We start from the raw sequence: 21,385 nt of genomic DNA on the forward strand, positions 1-21,385 counted from the left end.
AACTGTAGCCTCCATCTCCCAGGCTCAGGTGATCATCCCACCTCAGCCTCCTGAGAAGCTGCGACTACAGGCATGTGTCACCGTGCCTGGCAGGAAAAGGATCTTAGTATCTTACCAGCAGCGGGTTCCACTGACTCTGATGGTGGAAAGGTTATCTTGACTTTCATGCATTAGTACCACCACCAGTAACAGCTCACATTTTCAAAAAGTGTTTACCAAGTGCCAGGCACTATGTGAACCTCTACGTGAATTATGTAATTCACGCTCTGCTCATAATCACTACATGATGGGGAAACTATTAAGAGAGCTGAGGCTGAGGGGCTGCACAGGTAGTAAGGAGCAGAGCCAGGACGTGTCCGCCCCAGGCTCTTAACCACTTCAATACTTCGTTTCCTACAGAGCTCCAATGAAACGCCTCTGCCCTCTAGCCCCGCGGAGCACGGCCCTAGGTTCTCCCATTGAGGTCCCGCCCCCTCGGCCTTCCCTTCGGGGACCGCCCCTTGGGCCCGCACCTCCTCAAGTCCTATTCCCGAGGCCTTACTATTCCCTCCTCCCCACCCCGCCCCTCCACAGGGTGCTTCTCAACCTGCCCCGCCTCCCTGGGGCCCTGCTCCAGCGGTCTAACCGACCAGGCCCGCCTCCCGAGGCCTCGCCCCGAGGTCCATTCTTCCCGGCCCGCCCCTCGAGGCTCCGCCCCCAGGTCTAACCTGCCGAGTTCACCTCCCAAGGTCCCGCCCCCAGGTTCAACCTTCCGGGCCCGCCCCTCGAGGCCCCGCCCCCAGGTCCAACTTTCCGGTCCCGCTCGAGGCCCCGCCTCCGCAGCGGCTGTCACCCCAGACCCGCCTCCCGAGGTCCCACCCCTGCGGCTGACACTCCAGGCCCGCCCCTTAGGGTCTCGCCCCCACACCACAGCACGCTGGGTCCGCCCTCAAGGTCCCCGCCTCAGCTGACACTCCAGGCTCGCTCTGTACAGGCGGGCCCCGCGGCCGATTCTCGGAGATCTGCCCTGCCTCCCCGGGGGGCCCCGACCCCCTGCCTTACTCTCCGGGCCCGCCGCAGTAGCAGTAGCATTGCTGCTGGTTGGTGCGGTGGGGCGAGTCCCACTCGAGCTCCTCTGGCTGGTAGGACAGCACCATCTTCACGGCCTGCAGCGTCCTGGCGATGGCGCCCTTCTTTAGCGCGCCGCCTTTCTGGGGGGGAGACGAGGGCCCCAGTCAACCACTAGGTCCGAGTGGACCTCGCAAGTCAGCACACAGCTATCTGTCGAGGGAAGTGCTGCCAGGGCTGGGGGGACCCGCAGATATTTGAACGTTGTCAGAAAAGCAAAGAGCTTTTTCTCATCAATTCCAAACCCATCCCCCCATCCCAGAAGGAACCCCGTTGCTAACAATATTAACAGTAATAAGCACAATAAAGGCACCAATTACCAACATGTATTTACATGGATTTTCTCTTTTAATAGTAAAGCATCACTTATTGGTCCTGTTATTCCCGACACCAAACCCATCTCCACTTTACTGCTGAGGAAACTAGGCTCAGGGAGTCTGAATCCTGGCCAAGGATAGTGGCAGAGGTGCCATCTGTCTCTGAGGCCCAGGTGTGGCCCTTCTGCTTGGAGCTCAGGCTCTATGATGGCGAGTCTCTGGGCTGCCCCACTGGAGGGGGCAGGAGAGGCAGGGACTGGGGAGGATGGAAGGCTCACCCGCACAGCCAGTGCGAAGATGCAGCGTCGGCAGAACCAAGGTGTGAGCAGGGGCTGGTCGGCACTGCCCGCTATGGGGATGTGGCACTGCTGGTGGTAACCTACAGCAAAGGAGGGGGCGGTGAGCGCCCACAATGAAACTGTGGCCCAAGGCCAGTTGGCCCAAAGGAGGCAGGGCTGGGAGGGCTGAGGGAAATCCTAGGAGCTCTGCCTGCCAGCTGCCAGGAGCCTGGCTGCTGTTGCCCACCAAGGTGGCCAAGTCAGTGTCCAGGCTGGGGACTAAATGACAGCATTGGCCAGTGGAGGGTGGCACACCAAGCTCTGGCTTCAGTGCCTGAGCCCCATCTTTCCCACCCATCCTCTCCATCTAGCAGGACCCCAGCATACTCTCCCAGCTTTCCCAAGGGTCTCCTCCCAAGCCCTCTCTCACAGCAACTGGCCCCCTTTCACCCTGAAGTGCCAAGAGAAACAGGAAGCCAGTTGAGGCCCCAACAGGCGGGAGCAGTGCCCATCAGGGGCCAGTGCGTGGGGACCCACAGGTTGGGGCCTTCTCAGGGCCCTGCTTACTCCACTCACCCAAGCCACACTTCCCGCAGATGAGGATTTCATTCAGCGGCCCTGATGTCTTCCCCAGACAGATGTTACACTTGGGCTCCTCTCCTGGAACGCCAGCTGAAAGAGAGGCCCTGGAGGGTCAGGTCCAGCTCACAGGAATGAGAAGTTTTACACTCACAGTCCAGATGCCCAACCTCTACTGTCGGCTAAGCCTAGCACTGGGCCCCGTCTGGCACCTCACTGAATCTCCCCAACCACTCTGAGATGCCTATCATCATTACCCCATTCTAAAGATGGGGAAATTGAGGCTCTGAGAGGTTAAGTCCCTTGCTTAGCTAGTAAGTAGGAGAGTGGGGGGGATTCAAACCCATGGCTGTTTGACATCAAACCCTTTGTTCTTTTGACCACATCATGTTGCCTCTCCCGCTTGATTTAACTTGTTTTGTTAAACGGTTAAGTAATTTTTTAAAACTTTATAACTTTATTATGGGATAATAGAATTCTTTTTTTTTTTTTTTTTTTAAATGGAGTCTCACTGTGTCTCCAGGCTGGAGTGCAGTGGTATGATCTTGGCTCACTGCAACCTCCACCTCCTGGGTTCAAGCAATTCTCCTGCCTCAGCCTCCTGAGTAACTGGGATTGCAGGTATGTGCCACCACACCCGGCTAATTTTTGTATTTTTAGTAGAGACAGGGTTTCGCCATGTTGGCCAGGCTGGTCTCGAACTCCTGACCTCAAGTGATCCACCTGCCTCGGCCTCTCAAAGTGCTGGGATCACAGGCATGAGCCACCATGTCTGGTCTAGAATGTTACAATGAAACTCCATCTTCTCATCACTTATTAACTCATGGCCAATCTCGTTTCTACTATATTCCCACCTACATCTCTTTCCTGTAATTATTTTAAATTGAGTCCCAGATACCCAATCATTTTTTCATAAATATTTCCATATGTATTTCTGAAAGATCAAGACTCTCTTTTTAAAAAACATAATTACAACACCTTTATTGCACCTAAATGTTAACATAATTGCTTAATATCATTAACAAATTCAGTTAACGTTCACATTTCCAATTGTCTCTTNAAAAACATAATTACAACACCTTTATTGCACCTAAATGTTAACATAATTGCTTAATATCATTAACAAATTCAGTTAACGTTCACATTTCCAATTGTGCCATAACAATTTTAAGTCTGTTCTTTTGAATCAAGATCCCCAAGCAAAGTCCATACATGGTGACTGGCTGAAGTTTTTAAAATTGCTTTTAATCTATAGGCCCCCTCTCCATCTCTTTTTTCTCTGCATTTTATTTTGGTTGAAGAATATGTTTTTATGTGTGAAAGGTTTGTATGAATACATTAAACACATTTTGATGTGTGTTTCTGCCTTATGTCCCCAGCTCGCTAAATGTTTTGTAAGGGCAGAAATGATATCTCTTCATCTCTGTATCCCCAGGACCTCATACAGTGTGGCATGTAACAGGTGTTCAAAGACAAGTTTGTTGAATATATGGCCAGGCAGGAACCTTGCCTCCTATTCTTGAACTTGCTTCCAGAAAGGTGGTGCCCACAGTGTGTCTCAGTAAGTCCTCACTGGCTTAATGAAGCAATGGATCAATAACTACAATGGTGCTCAGCCTTATGCTCTCACTTTGGGAGATGCCAGGGGGTACCCAGAACGGGCAGTTCTGGCTGGGAGTCAAGCTATTCTTCAGCTGATTGCTGTGGTACCTCCTAGGAGCCTGGCATGTGGTGGGCCTACACAGGTTAGCTAAGGTGCATGGGCTTCTGAACCATCTGGCTCCTTGTGCTTTCAATAAGGTGGTAAACCAGAAGAGAACGGCCTCATTGCTTTGGATCTTTATACATTTCAGGACTTGGAGAAAAATTGGTCTCCACTGGCCACAGCTTCTTGGAGAAAGGGGCAATTTGAAAGCTTTACTAATCGGCTGGGTTCTGCGGCCTCTACTTGGCAGGCTTCTTAGAATCATCTTTTATGGTAACAAATTATTATTATTATCATTATTTGAGATGGAGTCTCGCTCTGTTGCCCAGGCTGGAATGCAGTGGTGCGATCTCAGCTCACTACAACCTCCACCTCCTGGGTTCAAGAAATTCTCCTGCCTCAGCCTCCTGGGTAGCTGTATTTTTGGTAGAGACAGGGTTTAACCATGTTGGCCAGGCTGGTCTTGAACTCCTGACCTCAGGTGATTCACCCACCTCAGCCTCCCAAAGTGCTGGGATTACAGGCATAAGCCACCACACGTGGCTGGTAACAAATTCTTGATTAACAGCCTCTCTCTAACCCGTAGCACTGAGCTAAGCATTTTACATGGATTAGCTCACTTAAGCCTCCCAACCACTCTATGAAGCCAGTACTTTCACTATCACCTTCTTTCACCTGAAGAAATTAAGACTCAGAGAGGTCATATTACTTGCTCTGGCAAATGCACCTAGTAAGTGGCAAAGCTGGAACTTGGTTCAAGGTCTATCTGACCCTAAAACCTGCTTCTTCCCCCACTAGGGACCGGGTCTCATCTCCTGTTAGAGTATAAATGGCAAATAGGTTTCTCCTCTCATGCCAACTCTGATTGACAGGTAGTAGCTGCTTGGGGCTCCACGTTGAAAGTACATGTGTTGTCAATGACTACTGATGTCTGTTGTGTGCATGGGAAGGGAGAATGGTGGCAAACACGGCCCTGATTTGCCATCTCTGTAAGGGAGAGATGTCAGCTTTCTAAGGGCAGGGATGGTACCCAACCCAGCCTCCTTTCAGCACTGAAAGCTGGTCTAGCTCCATCCAGGCATGTCCGTCTTCATCCTGCCTGGCTCATCTCTGCTTTATTGGTTTTTCTCCCATTTGCCATGAACTCCTTGCCCCGTGGAGACAGCTGCTTCCACTAGTTTAATTCACATGTTAAATTAGGGACACTGTGCTTGCATTTAGAGCTGACAATTCTCATTACCTGGGCACATCCCCTTTTCTAGCCTAGGCTGGGATATTTAAATGGAACCAATTCTGGGACATTTAAATGGAAAGCAATTCTGGGACATTTAAATGGAAAGCAATTCTGGGACATTTAAATGGAGACCAATTCTGGGACATTTAAATAGAAAGCAATTCTGGAACCCAGAGCTTTGAGCAGCTGGAGATGTACTGCAGCCAGGAAGCAACAGGCCTGAGGCCCAGTCCTGGCCCTCCAAGAACCTCCTTGAGCTACCTTCCCCACCTGCCCAGCCTCCTTCCTGGGGTATGAACTCTCAAGGGGACAACTCATGTCCTAAGTACCTTGCCAAGTCAATATACAACCAGATTTGATCATCACCTCAGGTGGGCTTGGGGTTCATGGACAAAGGCAGATGCCAGGAGTAAGAGATGAAAGGAGAGAAGGAAGAAATGAAGGCAGCAGAGGAGAGAAGACCTGGGGAGGTTGGGGGCTACTCGAAATTTTAGGAAAACTCACCATGCTGTATGTCCTTCCATAGGACCCAGTATTTGGAATTATCTTCGAAAGTCACGAGGCAGCTTTGCTTAGAGCTGCTGACCTGGGGCACAGATAGGAAGAAGCAAGTAAGAAAGGGCTGGGGAAAAGCCAACCTGGAATATAATCTTCCTTGCCCATTTTTGTCTCCTTATGCTCCAGAAAGCAGGACTGGAAGGGGAAGGAGGACAGCAGTTCCTGGACATGGTGTGCTCCTAGCCAGTTACCGACGGATGACAACTTGGTCAGAACGCTGAGGACCGAAGCACAAGTCAGATGCTCCTCTGTGATCCTATCGAACCTGACTTTTTGGTTTTGTAGGCTCTCAGAGCACTTTTCATTTTTTTTTGAGATGGAGTCTTGCTCTGTTGCCAGGCTGGAGTACAGTGGCGTGATCTTGGCTCACTGCAACCCCCACCTCCCAGGTTCAAGCGATTCTCCTGCCCCAGCCTCCCGTGCACCTGTAAGCCCAGCTAATTTTTGTATTTTTAGTAGACACGGGGTTTCACCATGTTGGCCAGGATGGTCTCGATCTCTTGACCTCGTGATCTGCCCACCTCAGGCGTGAGCCACTGCACCTGGCCTCCAAGTACTTTTCTAAAAAACTGGTTGGATGATGTCGACCCTAAGGATGGTGCCTGCAAGACCAGGCTCTGGTCCCTCCCACCAGCAGCTTTGGGCATGAGGGACAAGAATGGAATTCCCTAGCAATCCCCCTGTCCCCCCCTAGTCTGAGAGCCAGGCTGGAACATGAGCAGAGACATGCGGAGCCTGAGAACAGGGACCAGAGAGGACGGGTTTACCCTCTTGATCTTCCCGAGGTAGTACAGGCCATCTGTCCACCGGCACAGCACATACTGGCCCTCTGTCAGCTTGGACATCAGGTCTTTGAAGTTGTTCTTGACCTTCGCCAGGGCCCCCTTGTTGGGGAGGTGGCTGGTGGCACCATAGGAGTCCCGAGTCCCTGGATCCAGAGCTCGATTCTCCATCAGCTTCCCCTGACACTGGGAGAGAAAGAACAGGGTTTTCACTTCTTGCTTCCCTGCTTCAGAAAGCCCATTAGGGGAAGGAAGGAAATCAGCATTTCTGTATCCTGTGCTATAAGCTAGGCTTGTTTATTATCTCACTGGTTCCTCATGGCCATCCTATGAGGAAGATATTATTCACATCTTACAGACAGGGAAACTGAGGTGTGGCAAGGAAAAGAGGCTGATGGGCCAAAGGCAGAGCCATGGCCCATACCACACTGTCTTTTAAAGTGAATAGATCTCTCAACCCCCACAGAACAAAGTCCCCTACCCAGCGGGCTTGAACCATACTCCCTGTCTCAGGAGGCTGATGTTTTATTCCTTAGGCAAACACACTCCATGTATTCCGGATAGAGGGTCTTCTCCGGGGGAGCAGCTGGGTTTCTTTTCTTTCTTTCTTCTTTTTTTTTTAACCCCAAGCACTGTAACCATCCCTTCCCTGAGATCTGTCCAGAGAAAACTCACCTAGAAAGGAAAACTCCTGGGTGGCTTGTAACTAGTGTAGACGGGTCATCTGTCTTTTGTAATCCCCCTTCTGTTCTCAATTATGAGATGATTTAATGGAAACCAATTCTGGGACATTTAAACCCACTTATGCTTTCACCTAGATACACATTTGCTCCAAGCAGTGAAGTCATCCCCATGCCAACCTCTCCACACCTGTCTCTCACCATCCTTTTCAGCAGCATGCAGTTTACCCATGGGTTCCTCTCTCCCTGCTAGTGGCACTGCCTCCACGCATCTCAAACTCCTCCAAGCAATGAGCTGCCGTAGTCTGCCCATTTTAAGTGCTATGACTTCTGGCTTTCCGGCCTCTAGCTTCCATCCTCCCATGCTGGTCTGAGTTCAGGCCTCATCTTTTGCTTGGGTCATTCATTCACTCATTCATTCACTCAATAACAGTTTCCTGGGCCTTGTGCTCACCTCCACTAGGCACCTGGGTTGGGGAACGGGTACTACCAGCACCCAGGGCTAAACAGGCCGCTCCTGCATTCCTGCCTTTCCACCAGACTCTTCCGCAGGGCCACCAATTTCCTTCCAGAAACCTTCTAGGGCTCTCCACTGCCCTCACTGGTGCTCAAAGCCGTCCCTAAGGCCCCTTCCTTCCCCGCTGGGCTCACCTGGCTCCATGCCCCTCCACACACTCTCCACTACAGCCAGTCTCTTTCCCTGCGCGCCTACTCGGGTCTCCTCCCTGTGGCCATGGCGCTGGGCACCTGGTGTTATGACTGTCCACAGGGAGAGAGTCCAGTGCCTGTTTTTGTGTGGTGCGTGCGTGTACTCCTGTAAGACTGGGCAGGATGATGTCCAAGGCATTGTGCCAGGGAGTGTGTGAAGTTAAATACGAGTTTCTGTGCGGGGCCCTGGGGCGAGCCGGGCACTGCAGGGGTCTCAGTTCCCCAGATGGTGGCGTCACCACGACCCTCTCCACTCCCACTTCCATCTCTTTTTTCTCCAGCGCCGAGCGCACAGGCTCCCAGGCAGGGGATACAGTCTGAACCCCTGTCCTCTCCCTGCCACCTGGCTCCCCTGGCGCTGCGAGGTCCCCGCCCGTCCTGCCTGAGGCCAGGCCGGGGCCGCTGCAGGTTCACAAACTGACACTTCCTCCCCCGCTGAGCCTCTGGGAGCCGGCTGAGTCGCCGCACCCCCTCCACCCTGGCCGGGCGGGGGCCCCCGGGTGGCGCCCCCCCAGCCCCCGCCTCCGTCCTCCCGGAGCGGGCCCCTGCGGGCTGTGATTGGCTGATTCAAACCCATTTGCAAAGAAATGCCTGTTTGCGGGTTCCCGTCTGCGTCCAGTTCAAATCCGCGGCACCGGGAGCGCGGGGCCGGGCGGGGGCAGGAAGCGAGAATGATTCATGCGCCGGGGCCTCTCCCAGGGCGGCCGTTGGCTTTTTAAAAAGGGTGTTCAGGAGGGGGAAAAAAGCTTGCAGAAGCACCCCCTTCGCGTTCAGCGCTCCTCTCCTCAGTCGCTCGGACGCCAAGCCTTCCACATCCCAACCCCTGCAGCAGCCTGACTTCGGACGTGAGCGAAATGCCAAACGCCCGTCTGTCCTTCCCCCACCCCGACAGGAAAATTAAAGATCAGGGGCGAGGAAGAACGACCTGTCACCCACGCCCACCGGGGCCCCTCTGCCCCGCAGGTACCCTGCACCCCCGTCCCCACCCGTGAGCGCCCCGCTCCGCAGGAGTCTCACCCCCCGGAGGCGTTCGGGCAGCCAAAGTTCAGGGAGATTTCGAAAAGAGAGGGATGAGGGCTGGGAGGGGAGAGCGTGGCGGGGAGTTCGCCCTGCAGCGCAGAACTCACCGCGAGGCTGCGTGTCCGCCGGTCCCACTTGGAGTCTGGCCACCAGGCGCATCGGCGGCGGAGGCGGCTGCGCTCAGCCCGCGGCTGCCCGGCCGAGTGTCCGCCCGTGGGGCCGGGGTCGGGGTCTCGGCGGGGGCGGGGCGGGGCGGGGGCGCCGCAGGGAGGAGGGGGAGGCGGCGGAGGGAGGGGCCGGGGCGCTCAGGAAGGGGCCCCCCGGGCGCGGGGCGCCATCTTTTTCGCGTTTTCCCGCGAATTATTGACGTCCCGCTTATGTAATTAGCGGGGGCCGCGCCGGCCTCGCCATTGGAGCCCGCGGCCGCCGGGCCCCGCAGCGCCGCCAGCCCCCGCCCGGCCCCGCCCGCCCCGCGGGCGCGCATCCTCCGCAGCCACCGCGCGCACTGCCCGGACACGGGCCCCCAGCCGAGGCGCGGCCACACCGCGGCGCACACGGAGACGCCAGGCAGCGCGCATGGCGCACACTGCCGCTCGCACACTTGTTGAGGAAGCAGCTCTGCGCGCAGGCACCGGCGGACCCTGGCACAGACACCCATCAGGGCGGCGCGGACACTTGGCGTAGACACACTCAGACAGAGACCCAGGACGGCCAAACGGGCCACAGAACAGAAGCACATAACACCTCGCACTCACAGCACAGGCGTTCGGCACGGAGACACAGCACGAGCGTAATGTAGATACACAACACACAGTGCACAGCGTGCAGACACAGGTCAGAACACACCATAGCATGTACAGGACACACACCGCAAAGAGAAGTAATGTACACACCGGCCATAGGCATAGATACACAAGGGGAGATACACTACACAGCAGAGACACACAACAGAACATGCATTTAAGGTAGACAGACGTAATACATAAAGCCACAACACAGACACGCAAGAGAAACAAGTTTCCCGGAGAAGGTGGCAATCAGATAGGTTGTGGAGAAAGGTTGGTGGGTGTGCCAGGTGGAGAAAATTTAGTGAGCTAACAATCCAATTTTTAAAATATGGGTTAAGGATATCAACAGGTAATTCACAAAAGAGGAAACCTACATGACTGAAATAGTCCCAGACAACAAATTGCATAGAGACAGTGCACAGAAATACATATAATCGCAAATATATACCGCATGCACAACACTTCATGTGAATAAAGGGCACACAATGAAAGACGACATGCAGAGTCATAGGAATGGCAGATGGAGGCAGTGGGCAGAGCTCCAATCATGTGGTCCCTGCCCTGGGGGGAAAAGACAGACATGGCCCCACCCAGACTCATTCTTGGGGGAAGTGGGGAAGAACACTTACCAATAACCCTCACCTGCATCCTTGCCCTTAGTCCACAGCGCCCACCTCTGTGGCTACCATCCCACTCTGCAGACATCCCCACCAGATGGGGATATGTGCATTCATGGGTGTGGCCAGTGGACAGCACCTTCCTTCAGAGCCTTCCTTATTCATGGTCACTTGCTCACTCTGGGCCCTCTGCCTCCTGGCCTTGGAGGATGATCTGTGCAGTCTCCACCTCACCTTCACAGCAGAGATCCAGAAGTCCTCTCACCTCCTTCCTCACTTCCTTCTGCCCCTTGATCCTCCTGCTCTCACGTGCCTCACTGCCCCATTCTGGATCCTGGCACCACAGCAAAACCTAGCAGTGCTGACCACCTGCCTCACCTCTGCCTGAACCTGGAAGGGAAGCCTGAGAGCAGCCCCATGGCACAAAATCTCCCAGTCCTGGGGAGCACATTTTCAAGTCCCAAAGGGGCCCTAGGATTGTGCTATTTCTCTATGTTCTGCCAAGAGAATGTGTGTCCAATGTGGGCAGGGCTGATGATGTGAGCAGAACACTCCCACTAGCTTCTAAGCTGGTTGGATCTGCCTTCAGGATGCTGGGGGACAGAGCTGACAGAGGGAAGAGCTCACCTCTGAGGCTACAGGCCAGCCGCAGCCATTACTGGCCATGGGATCCTGAGTGTGTCACTTCATTTTTTTTTTTTAAAACAATTCTTGCTCCCAAGACTTCAACTCTTAAGCTTCCTTGTCCTCACCTAAATAGAGTTCTTGGGAAGGCTAGAGTTAATGTATGCAAAGCCCCTGGTGCCCAGTGGGTATGCAATAAGTGATCATTGTATTAATACTTTGTTAGGAAATTCTGTATTCAGAATCCTGATTGCCCCACTGTGTGGGACTAGAGTTGGGGGACATATGACCTGCAGGTGGATGGGAGACAAGGGACTGGCAATCTCGTGGAGGAGGCAGTGTTGACTCATAGATAAATAAGCGGGGATTGTACTGTGAGCTGGACATGGAATTGGAGTGTCCCAGCTTCCAGTCCAGTTCTGCCTCTGAGCCAGGGCGGGGTCTTGGGTTAGCTAGACCCTCCTACACCATGTTTCTTTATCGGTTTAAATGGGGGCAATAATACTACCCATCTTATGGGGCTGTTGCGTAAATGTTCAAATAAGATAATGAAGGAGCAGGTGCTTTTGTAAACTAAAAAGTTTGGGATGCAAAATAAGAAGTTAAAACACTACAAAACAGGAAATTATAAATGCCACGAGAAAGGTACAGTGTGACCAGCGGTTGTTTAGAGGCAACTCTAACTTTGAATTGAGGAAAGAGAACACGTTTCATGGAAAAGGTGGCATTCAGTTAGGTTGTGGAAATAGGGAGGTGGGTGTGCTAGGTGGAGGAAGTTTAATGGGCTGACCAACAATCTAATTTTAAAAATATGGATAAAGGATATCAACAGGCAATTCACAAAAGAGGAAACCTAAATGGCTAAAATAGCCTAAAATGTGAAAAGATGTTCAACCTCATTGGGCACGTGAGAGATGCAAATAAAGAGAGTGTGAAACACCATTACACATCCACCAGATGGGCACGGAGTCAAGTCTGTCAATATAGGGGAGTAGGGGGCGAGGAAGTTGCACTGTTGGAAACCTCAAATGCCACCGATGGAGATATGAACCCGTAAAAACAATTTTCGAGAACAATATGGCAACATGTAAGAAAGTGGAAGATTCTCACAGCTACAATCCAATGACTCTGCTCCAGTCATTCAACATATTGTTGTGAAAATTTAGAAATTGATGAATTATCCATGAACACCAGCCCAGATAGGCCGGGCACTGTGGCTCACACCTGTACTCTCAGCATTTTGGGAGGCCAAGGCTGGTGGATCACTTGAGGTCAGGAGTTTGAGACCAGCCTGACCAACATGGTGAAACCCCATCTCTAAGAAAAATACAAAAATTAGCCGGGCACGGTGTCATGTACCTGTAGTTCCAGCTACTTGAGAGGCTGAGACAGGAGAATTGCTTGAACCGGGGAGGCGGAGGTTGCAGTGGGCGAGATCATGCCACTGCACTCCAGCCTGGGAGAAAGAGTGAGACTCCGTTTCCAAAAACAAACACAAAAACAGCAGTCCAGATAGACTAATTGTGATCTAGTCATACAATGGAATATTATACTGGGAGTAAAAATAAACTAAGTCTGTAGCCTCCACATAGATACACTGTAGGAAAAAAACTAACATCAAGATATAGTATAGGTACAGTGTGACATGAGTGATACAAAGTGTTTCTTATCACAGTCAGCTGGGCCCCATGGCTCAAGCCCCTATCCCAGCACTTTGGGAGGCAATAGAGGGAAGATCGCTTGAGCTTGGGAGTTCAAGACCAGCCTGGGCAACATGACAAAACCCCATCTCTACTAAAAATACAAAAATTAGCTGGGCATGATGGCATGCACCTGTAGTCCCAGCTACTTGGAGGCTGAGGTGGGAAGATTGATTGAGCCCAGGAATTCAAGGCTGTGGTAAGCCATAATCGTGCCACCACACTCCAGCCTGGGTGACAGAGAGAGACTGTTCCCCCACCTCGCCCCCCCCCCCAAAAAAAACACAAAAAAACACACATACAGAAAGAAATACTAAATATGCTATGTAGATATTTTGGGGCTCCAGTGCGTTAGTAACAGTATCGAAACATGCATGGGAAATGAAAGACCCCATATTTAGAATAGAGTAAACTTTGGGAAGGGAGGGACAGGAATGAGATCAGAAGGACACACACAGGGGATTTAATTCTATTTGTATGTCGTATTTCTTAGAAAAAATTTAAAATCTGAGGCAAATATGACCAAGTGTCAAGATGTAACAGAGCTGGGTGGTTGATCTATAGTTGTTCTCTCTGATCCTTCTTCTCAAGTCCTAAACCTTTTCCTTGTTTGAAATATTTGGTGATTTTAAAGATGGGAGGGGCAGAGAGGCTATGAGGAGATTGCAGCAGAGGTTTTGATGACAGCATTGCTTGCTACGTGTGCAGGGTGGTTATAGTACAGTGTCCCCTCATGCATGGACTTGATCGCCCTATTTATTTATTTAGAGATGGCATCTCTGTCACCTAGGCTGGAATGCGGTGGCACAATCTCGGCTCACTGCAACCTCCGCCTCCCAGGTTCAAGCAATTCTCCTGTCTCAGCCTCCAGAGTAGCTGCAATTACAGGTGCACACTACCGCACTAGCTAATTTTTGTATTTTTAGCAGAGATGGGGTTTCACCGTGTTGGCCAGGCTGGTCTTGAACTCCTGACCTCGTGATCCACCCACTTTGGCCTCCCAAATTGCTGGGATTACAGGCGTGAGCCACTGCACTTGGCCCACCCTTCTCTTTTAAGGCTTGTCACAGCTTGGTGAGCCAGGTGTGGCAGGCATCAGGTCCATTTTGCGGGGGACGCAATGGAGGTTTGGAAAGGCGTAGTGATTTACTCAGCATCACACACAATAGAGTCAGGGCTCATCCCCTTTGCTCAGCAGTGTCTCAGCACCTGCCTGTACGGGGAGATCACCAAAGGGCCAGAGAGCCCTGAGACAAGGTCTCCCGCCTTCCAGTAACCCATCCTCTTCCTTCTGCTGTGCTATTCTATGTTTTCTTTCAATTAAGGACAATTTGGAAAATGTCAAAAAGCACGAGGAAGAAAATAAAGTCACTTGTGATTTTCACTGTTACTTTTAAAATCAGATGTATCAAAGTATATTTCACATATGACAAATTCACCTATTTTAAATGTACAGTCACTATTTTGAGAGAACATCATTTTTTTTCATAAATACTTGTTTGAATACCAAACGAGTTAGCCTATATGAAAGTGCTCTACGGCTGGGCGCAGTGGCTCATGCCTATAATCCCAGAACTTTGGGAGGCCGAGGTGGGTGGATCACTTGAGGTCAGGAGTTCAAGACCAGCCTGGCCAACATGGTGAAACCCCCGTCTCTACTAAAAATACAAAAATTAGCCGGGCGTGGTGGCGGGCACCTGTAATCCCAGCTACTTGGGAGGCTGAGGCAGGAGCATCCCTTGAACCTGGGAGGCGGAGGTTGCAGTGAGCCGAGATTGTGCCACTGCACTCCAACCTGGGCGGCAAGAGCTAAACTCCATCTCAAAAAAAAAAAAAAAAAAAAAAATGCTCTACACAGAAAAGGCTTTTCACAAATATTAATAGTAATTATTATTATATAACTTTTGGAAATAATTATTATGCAGATCACCAGTTAGATGAGCCTATATTTTATGGCCTGAATTTGGAGGATGGTTTATCATGTCCTCAGCACGGAGGTGCAGAGAGTTTTCCAATTATAGTAGAAAGCATGGTTATTAACACCAGTTAGAAAAAAAACTGTTGCTAAGGTCAGACTGTGACCTGTTGGCGTGCCTGTGGCCTTGGTTAGCTGCCAAGCTATAAACACCTTTACCTGTGGCTTTTGTGGAGAAATGGGAGAAGTCTGCCTGCCTTCTCTGTGAGCCCAGGGGATACAGAAAAGAAAATGGAGCCTTCACCAGACACTGGAGATCCTTTTCCCCTGCCTTGCCAGCTTGCTGTGGAACCAAGGAACCCTTCCCTTATCTAAATTTTAGTCTCCCCATCTGTTAAAGATAAAGTGGAGGTTTGTTCATGCTTTCAACATAGTGCATGTGTGTAGGGAACTGTGCTGCAGGCAGGCACCATGCTAGGAATGACAGGCGTGGCATGAAGATGAATAAGATGCAGGCTTCGACCTCAAGAAGCTCTGGGTCCAGCTGGGCGCGGTGCCCCATGCCTGTAATCCCAGCACTTTGGGAGGCTGAGGCAGGTGGATTGCCTGAGCTCAGGAGTTTGAGACCAGCCTCATCTCTGCCAAAAATACAAAAAATTAGCTGCACATGGTGGCATGTCCTAGCTACTTGGGAGGATCAGATGGGAGGATCGCTTGAGCCTGGAAGTGGGGGTTGCAGTGAGCTGAGATGGCACCACTGCACTCCAGCAGCCTGGGTGACAGAGCAAGACCCTGTCTCAAAAAAGAAAAAAAAATAAGGAAGAAGAAGCTCCTGGTTTAGAGCTAGGGGGTAGAATAGGGAGACAGACAGATAGATAATTGTTGGAAGAAGTCAAGACAAGGAGTGATCAGCTCTGTGCAAACCACAGTGACCTCTAAGGTGCCTCCAATGACAAAATTATTTGATTCTATGAACTCAGTCTCAGCTTCGTTTTTCCCTCACTGGGTAACCTAGGATAGGTCACTTCTCTTAGCAGGGCTTCACATGAAGCTGAGAACAAATGAGTTGTTCCCAGTCATTCTTCGTAAAAGATCTTACATAAAGATTTGACCCACCAAACACTGCACTGACTATTTGAGAGATATTTTATCTTCGTGTTTTTATGAATTAGGTCTACATACTATCTTCAATTCGAGCTTTTGATTGATATGATTAAACAGTGTGATCATAAAAGACAGACTTAGATAGTTAATAGAATTCTTGCCAAAAGTAAGAACACTGGGTAATTAATTAATCTATGCCATTTTATAGCAGATACTTCCAGAGAAGACCGAAGATATCTTTAAAGTTTTCCCCACATTAAAATACAGAGGAGCCATTTTATTAATGAACTCCAATATTTACAAGGCATCTTTTCTGGGATCAAGCAATCCACAAGTGATCCATGTGAGGTGGCTGAGCTCCTGGTCCCAAGCTGGGTGTATAGAAGAAAGAGGAAATGTATGAGAGCTGTTCCTGAGAGCCAGGGCTCTTGCTGAGCATTTCATGAAGGAAACAAGATATAACCAACTGCCCAAGATATAACCAGAGGAGACCAAATAAGAAAAGAGTGGATACAACAGGGTGATTTATACGATTAAACTAGCATTGGTGGATCTGAGGTTTGAACCCAGTTGATAAACGGTATATTCAAAAGCCAGTGCCAGGCTGGGCATGGTGGCTCACACCTGTAATCCCAGCATTTTGGGAGGCCAAGAAAGGTGGAACACTGGAGGCCAGGAGTTTGAGACCAGCCTGGCCAACATGGCAAAACCCCATCTCTACCAAAAAATAAAAAAATTAGCTGGGTATGGTGTTAACTGGGTATGTGGTACATACCTATGATCCCAGCTACTCCAGAGGCTGAGGCATGAGAATCGCTTCAACCCCGGAGGCAGAAGTTGCAGTGAACTCAGATAGCACCACTGCACTCTGGCCTCAGTGACAGAGTGAGACACTCTCTCAAAAAAAAAAAAAAAAAAAAAAAGAAAGAAAGAAAAATAGCAAATGCCAGCCATTCCTATAATCCCAACTACTTGGGAGGTTGAGGCAGGAGGATCATTTGAGGCCAGGAGTTCAAGACCAGCCTGGGCAACATAGCAAGACCACATCTCTAAAAATAAAAATAAATTAGCTGGGGTGTTGACATGCACCTGCAGTCGCAGCTACTCAGGAGGCTGAAGTGGGAGGATTGCTTGAGCCCAGAAGTTGGAGGATGCAGTGAGCTATGATTATACCATGGCACTCCAGTCTGAGCAACAGTGACACCTGTGTCTTAAAACCCACAGTAGTCTATGCCCCTCCCACTGCCCCAATCGGCCTTCCTTGCTTTGTGATTGGAGGACATTCATGATGTGCACAGAGAGCACACCACAGGCCAGGCACCACCCTGAGCTTCCCATGCCTCGTTATTATCCCGTTTTGCTCAAGAGGAAACTGGTAAATGTGGCAGGGCTGAGCCGAGGACCCAGGCAGCTGGCTCCACAGCCTATAACTACATGCCCTCTGCCCCTGTGAATATTGCTCTTTGGTCTTGTAGATCTTTACTCAGCTTAAGATACCCAGATGTCATAAAATGATGTTCCATGTTACAATAATATGTTATACATGAATAGCTGTTTGGAGTGCATACAAAGCGCATTTCTCATCCCATCCACACAGCAATTTTGTTGTGCAAGGCAAGGCTTCCGACTCCCTCGTTTTGTAGATGATGACATTGAGGTTACAGAGGTTAAGTGAGGTTCTCAAGGCCATGCTGCTAGGAAGTGTCAGGCATGAGACTCATGATCAGGTAGTCACACTGGAGGGGACCTTCTAAGTCAAGTCGCTCAACTTCACATTTTCAGATGGAGAAATCGGTATCTAGAAAGCAGGAGAAGTCTGGCCAAGGTCACGCAGGAAAGACTTGTTCAAGGTCAAGTAGTGAATCAGTTCATGAGCCATAAGGGGGTCAAGGCCTCTGCCCCCTCCCCTGCCCAGAGATGTATGTCATGCCACTTTGTCAGGTCTCCAGAAATCCTCTTGAGTTTTTTAATTGCCAAAATTTATTTAAAAACCCTTCTGTTTGAGTGTCCCGTGACATGTGACTTTCTTATGAATTTCAGAGGTAATCCCTGCCTGGGTGGAGGAATGTCTAAGTGACCTTCAGGACCTCTTTCGGCTTAGAGAGGTGGAGATTCTGTTGCCAGAATTCCCTGGCTCTTTAAAGCTAATCTTCCCTTTTTTATAGCTCTCAGAAGGAACGCTCAGGCCTGGTCTTTCTCTGTTGTCTGTTCTGCTCCCTGATCTTTGGGCTTAGGTTGGGGCAATAGTTCCAAGAGGTTTAGCTGGGACCATTCAGATCTGTGTCTTATAGCTGCTTCTTCCATGATTACAATTCAAAGTCCCAACGCCTCCCCCTGCAGAGGAGAGGAAACATCTGGGCTGGAGCTGCACGGCGGGAGCCCAGCTGTGTGGGAGATGCCTCGGGGTAGGAGCCTGTGAGCTGAGAGCTTTTCATTCCAGATGTGGTTCTGACCATCGGGGTCTGGGTCTCACCCATAAGGCTTCGACATGCCCCAGGTATGTGTGTGCAGGGAGTCTGAACAGTCAGCATGCAGGAAAGAGGCTCTGGGGAGTTAAATGGGGCTGGTGTTTGTATGGACATCAAATCAAAATAGAGGGATGTCCAGGCAGCTAGACAAAAAGTGGGTGGGGGGAAGCATTGCAAAGAACAGACCTCTGCAGCAAGGAGCTTGATCTGTGCAGGTCACAGGGAATGCAAAGAAGAACATAGGCTCAAACCATGAGTCAGTATTCACTCATCCTTCACGGCTAATCCCAGCATTTGGCCATGCACCCCTGGTGTGACTATGGAGTTCTCTTCCACAGACAGATGACCCAGTGTCAGCTGGAGTGTTTCCCACTCCCATGGCTGGTCCATGCAGCCTGTAGTCACTGCCCTCTGACAGTCACAAAAGGCACCACTCTGGGCTGACGCCTCTGTGATGGTTAATTTTATATGTCCCCATGACTAAGCTATTATACCCAGTTATTTAATCCAATATCTATCGAGGTGTCACTGTGAAGGCATCTTGTAGATGTGGTTAACATTTATCATCAGTTGACTTTAAGAAAATTACCCTCGATAGTGTGGGTGGGTCACAGCCAATCAATGGAAGGCCTGAAGAGTAAAAATTGAGGTTTCTGGCTAGGTGAGGTGGCTCACATGTGTAATTGCAGCACTTTGGGAAGCTAAGGTGGGCGGATCACCTGAGGTCAGGAGTTCAAGACCAGCCTGACCACATGGTGAAATACTGTCTCTACTAAAAATGCAAAATTAGCTGGGCATGGTGCCACATGCCTGTAATCCCAGCTACTTGAGAGGGTGAGGCAGGAGAATTCATTGAACCTGGGAGGTGGAGGTTGCAGTGAGCCGAGATCACGCCATTGCACTCCAGTCTGGGCAACAAGAGTGAAACTCTGTCTCAAAAACAAAAACAAAAACAAAAACTGAAGTTTCCTGGAGAAAAAATTCTGTCTCAAGACTGTGGCATTAATTTCTGCTGAGCCACTAGCCTATTGGCCTGCCCTGTAGATTTCACACTTGCCAGCTCCTGCAATCATGGGAATTAATTTCTTAAAATAAATACATCTCTTTATGAACAAACATGTATACACACACAGAGATGGTCTCTGAATTATGATGGTTTGCCTTACAAATTTTTGGATTTACGATGGTGCAAAAGCTGTATGCATTCAGTAGAAATCATACTATGATATTTGTTAGGTTAGGTATATTAAATGCATTTTCCACTTATGGTATTTTCAACTTCAGATGGGCTTCTCAGAGCGAAACTCCACTGTAATTGGACAAGCATCTGTATACATATCCCTTGTATCTCTCATTGGTTCTGTTCTCCAGAGACTGATGGACCCACCCCCCTTCACAGTCCTTGAGAACAGAGTTCCTTTCCTGAGCACCTAATGACACCTGTGCGGGTCTCTTGGCTCTTTGTCCTCCTGCAAGTCCCCACACAGGCCTCCTCAGCAGATCACACACATGGCTTTTACTTCAGCCTCCTTTTTTTTGTTTTTAGATGGAGTCTCATTTTGTCACCCAGGTTGAAGTGCAGTGGTACAATCTCAGCTCACTGCAACCTCCGCCTCCTGGGTTCAAGCAATTCTCCTGCCTCTGCCTTCTAAGTAGCTGGGACAACAGGCATGCACCACCATGCCCGGCTAATTTTTGTGTGTATATATATATATATATATATATGTATATATATATATATATAGGTTTTTTTTTGGAGACAGAGTCTTGCTCTGTCACCAGGCTGGAGTGCAGTGGCATGATCTCAGCTCACTGCAACCTCTGCCTACCGGGTTCAAGCGATTCCCTGCCTCAGCCTCCCTAGTAGCTGGGATTGCAGGCATGCACCACCACACCAGGCTAATTTTTTGTATTTTCATAGAGATGAGGTTTCACCATGTTGGCCAGGATGGTCTCGATCTCCTGACCTCATGATCTGCCCACCTCAGCCTCCCAAAGTGCTGGAATTACAGGTGTGAGCCACTGTGCCAGCCAATTTTTGGATTTTTTAAAGTAGAGACAGGGTTTCACCATGTTGGTCAGGCTGGTATTAAACTCCTAACCTCAAATGATCTGCCCACCTCGGTCTCCCAAAGTGCTGGGATTACAGGCATGAGCTACCGCGCCTGGCCCAGCCTCCTTCTTCAGACTGATGACCCGTAAAAGGCTAGAAGCTCCCAGATGGGAATGGAATTGCAAGGAGAACAAGCTTGGTGGAGGCTCGAAGAGCTGAGAGGTGTGGAACCCAGCAGTGAGCCATGAGCTTATGTCTGCTTTTCAGGATGCAGGCAGCAGCCTGGAAAACTGGGTCTGTCTGCTGTGATAATTCTCAGGCCTTGGCAAAAGAGGCTATGCCAATATTTTCATGGCACCCAAAAATGATTTTTCAGTGAAGAAACTCCTTGGTCAGTGTTCATGGCACCACGGGAGGTGGCTATTTCCTGCCAGCTCTGGAAACAGGATGGAGACCTAGAATTTTGTATCAGTTGGAATTCTTGATTACGAGCAACTCCGTCCATCCAAAGCAAAAGTGAGGACTTCCTGGAGGGTAGTGAGGGTACACAGAATGAAAAAGAGGCTGGAGAATGGGCTTGGACAAAAGGCAGGGCCAAGAGAAGAATTCTGGCCAAGGGAAGGCTGCAGGCACCATGTGATCCAGGATCGTCTACTGAGGGTGAGTGATCTCCAAGGGTCTCCTCACTGCTCACTCAATACTTAGCCCCAAGAATGAGCATCTGACTGGCTAGTGGTGCATTTTCCATGTCCCTGTCCACTAGCCAGGCAGGATAAGATGCTGTGGAATGATTCAGCTCCACTAGGATTTCACAGTGATGGTGGCCATGGGAGGTGGGTGCTAGTTTTATCCTTCGTCAAAACGGGGAGCTCCTCCAAAAAGGAAACCAGAATTTTAAGGTGGGGGTGGATGCTGGGCAGATCATAAGTGACAGATAAACCTCTTGGAGCTATTGTCCAACTTAGGCCAATAACAGTTAGATGACGCTGCTTAATAAGGGAGCAAGGTAGCGGGGTATGGTGGCTCACGCCTGTAATCCCAGCACTTCGGGAGGCTGAGGCATGTGGATCATGAGGTCAGGAGACTGAGATCAGCCTGGCCAATATGGGGAAAGCCCGTTTCTACCAAAAATACAAAAATTAGCCGAG

The 21,385-nt window shown here is 50.1% G+C and overlaps 1 protein-coding gene across 3 annotated transcripts in view; it reads right to left on the reverse strand.

The window, feature by feature from the left end:
* Positions 1-9,308, reverse strand: part of PHF19 (PHD finger protein 19) — a 21,963-nt gene extending 12,655 nt beyond the window's left edge. The window contains exons 1-6 of one of the 3 annotated variants that reach the window (XM_017503295.1): positions 9,076-9,308; positions 6,546-6,746; positions 5,725-5,806; positions 2,279-2,374; positions 1,703-1,803; positions 1,042-1,190 (exon numbers count right to left, since the gene is read on the reverse strand). In XM_017503295.1, coding sequence (XP_017358784.1) covers positions 1,042-1,190; positions 1,703-1,803; positions 2,279-2,374; positions 5,725-5,806; positions 6,546-6,731 — 614 coding nt within the window. In that variant the 5' untranslated portion in view covers positions 6,732-6,746; positions 9,076-9,308. Of the gene's footprint in view, positions 1-629; positions 685-1,041; positions 1,191-1,702; positions 1,804-2,278; positions 2,375-5,724; positions 5,807-6,545; positions 6,747-9,075 lie in introns of those variants that run through there. The other 2 variants (XM_037729510.1, XM_037729511.1) reach the window with 2 other exon arrangements.
* Positions 9,309-21,385: the final 12,077 nt, after the last annotated feature.

The sequence above is a fragment of the Cebus imitator genome, unplaced genomic scaffold (assembly GCF_001604975.1).
Source record: "Cebus imitator isolate Cc_AM_T3 unplaced genomic scaffold, Cebus_imitator-1.0 Scaffold309, whole genome shotgun sequence".
Taxonomy (NCBI): Eukaryota; Metazoa; Chordata; class Mammalia; order Primates; family Cebidae; genus Cebus; species Cebus imitator.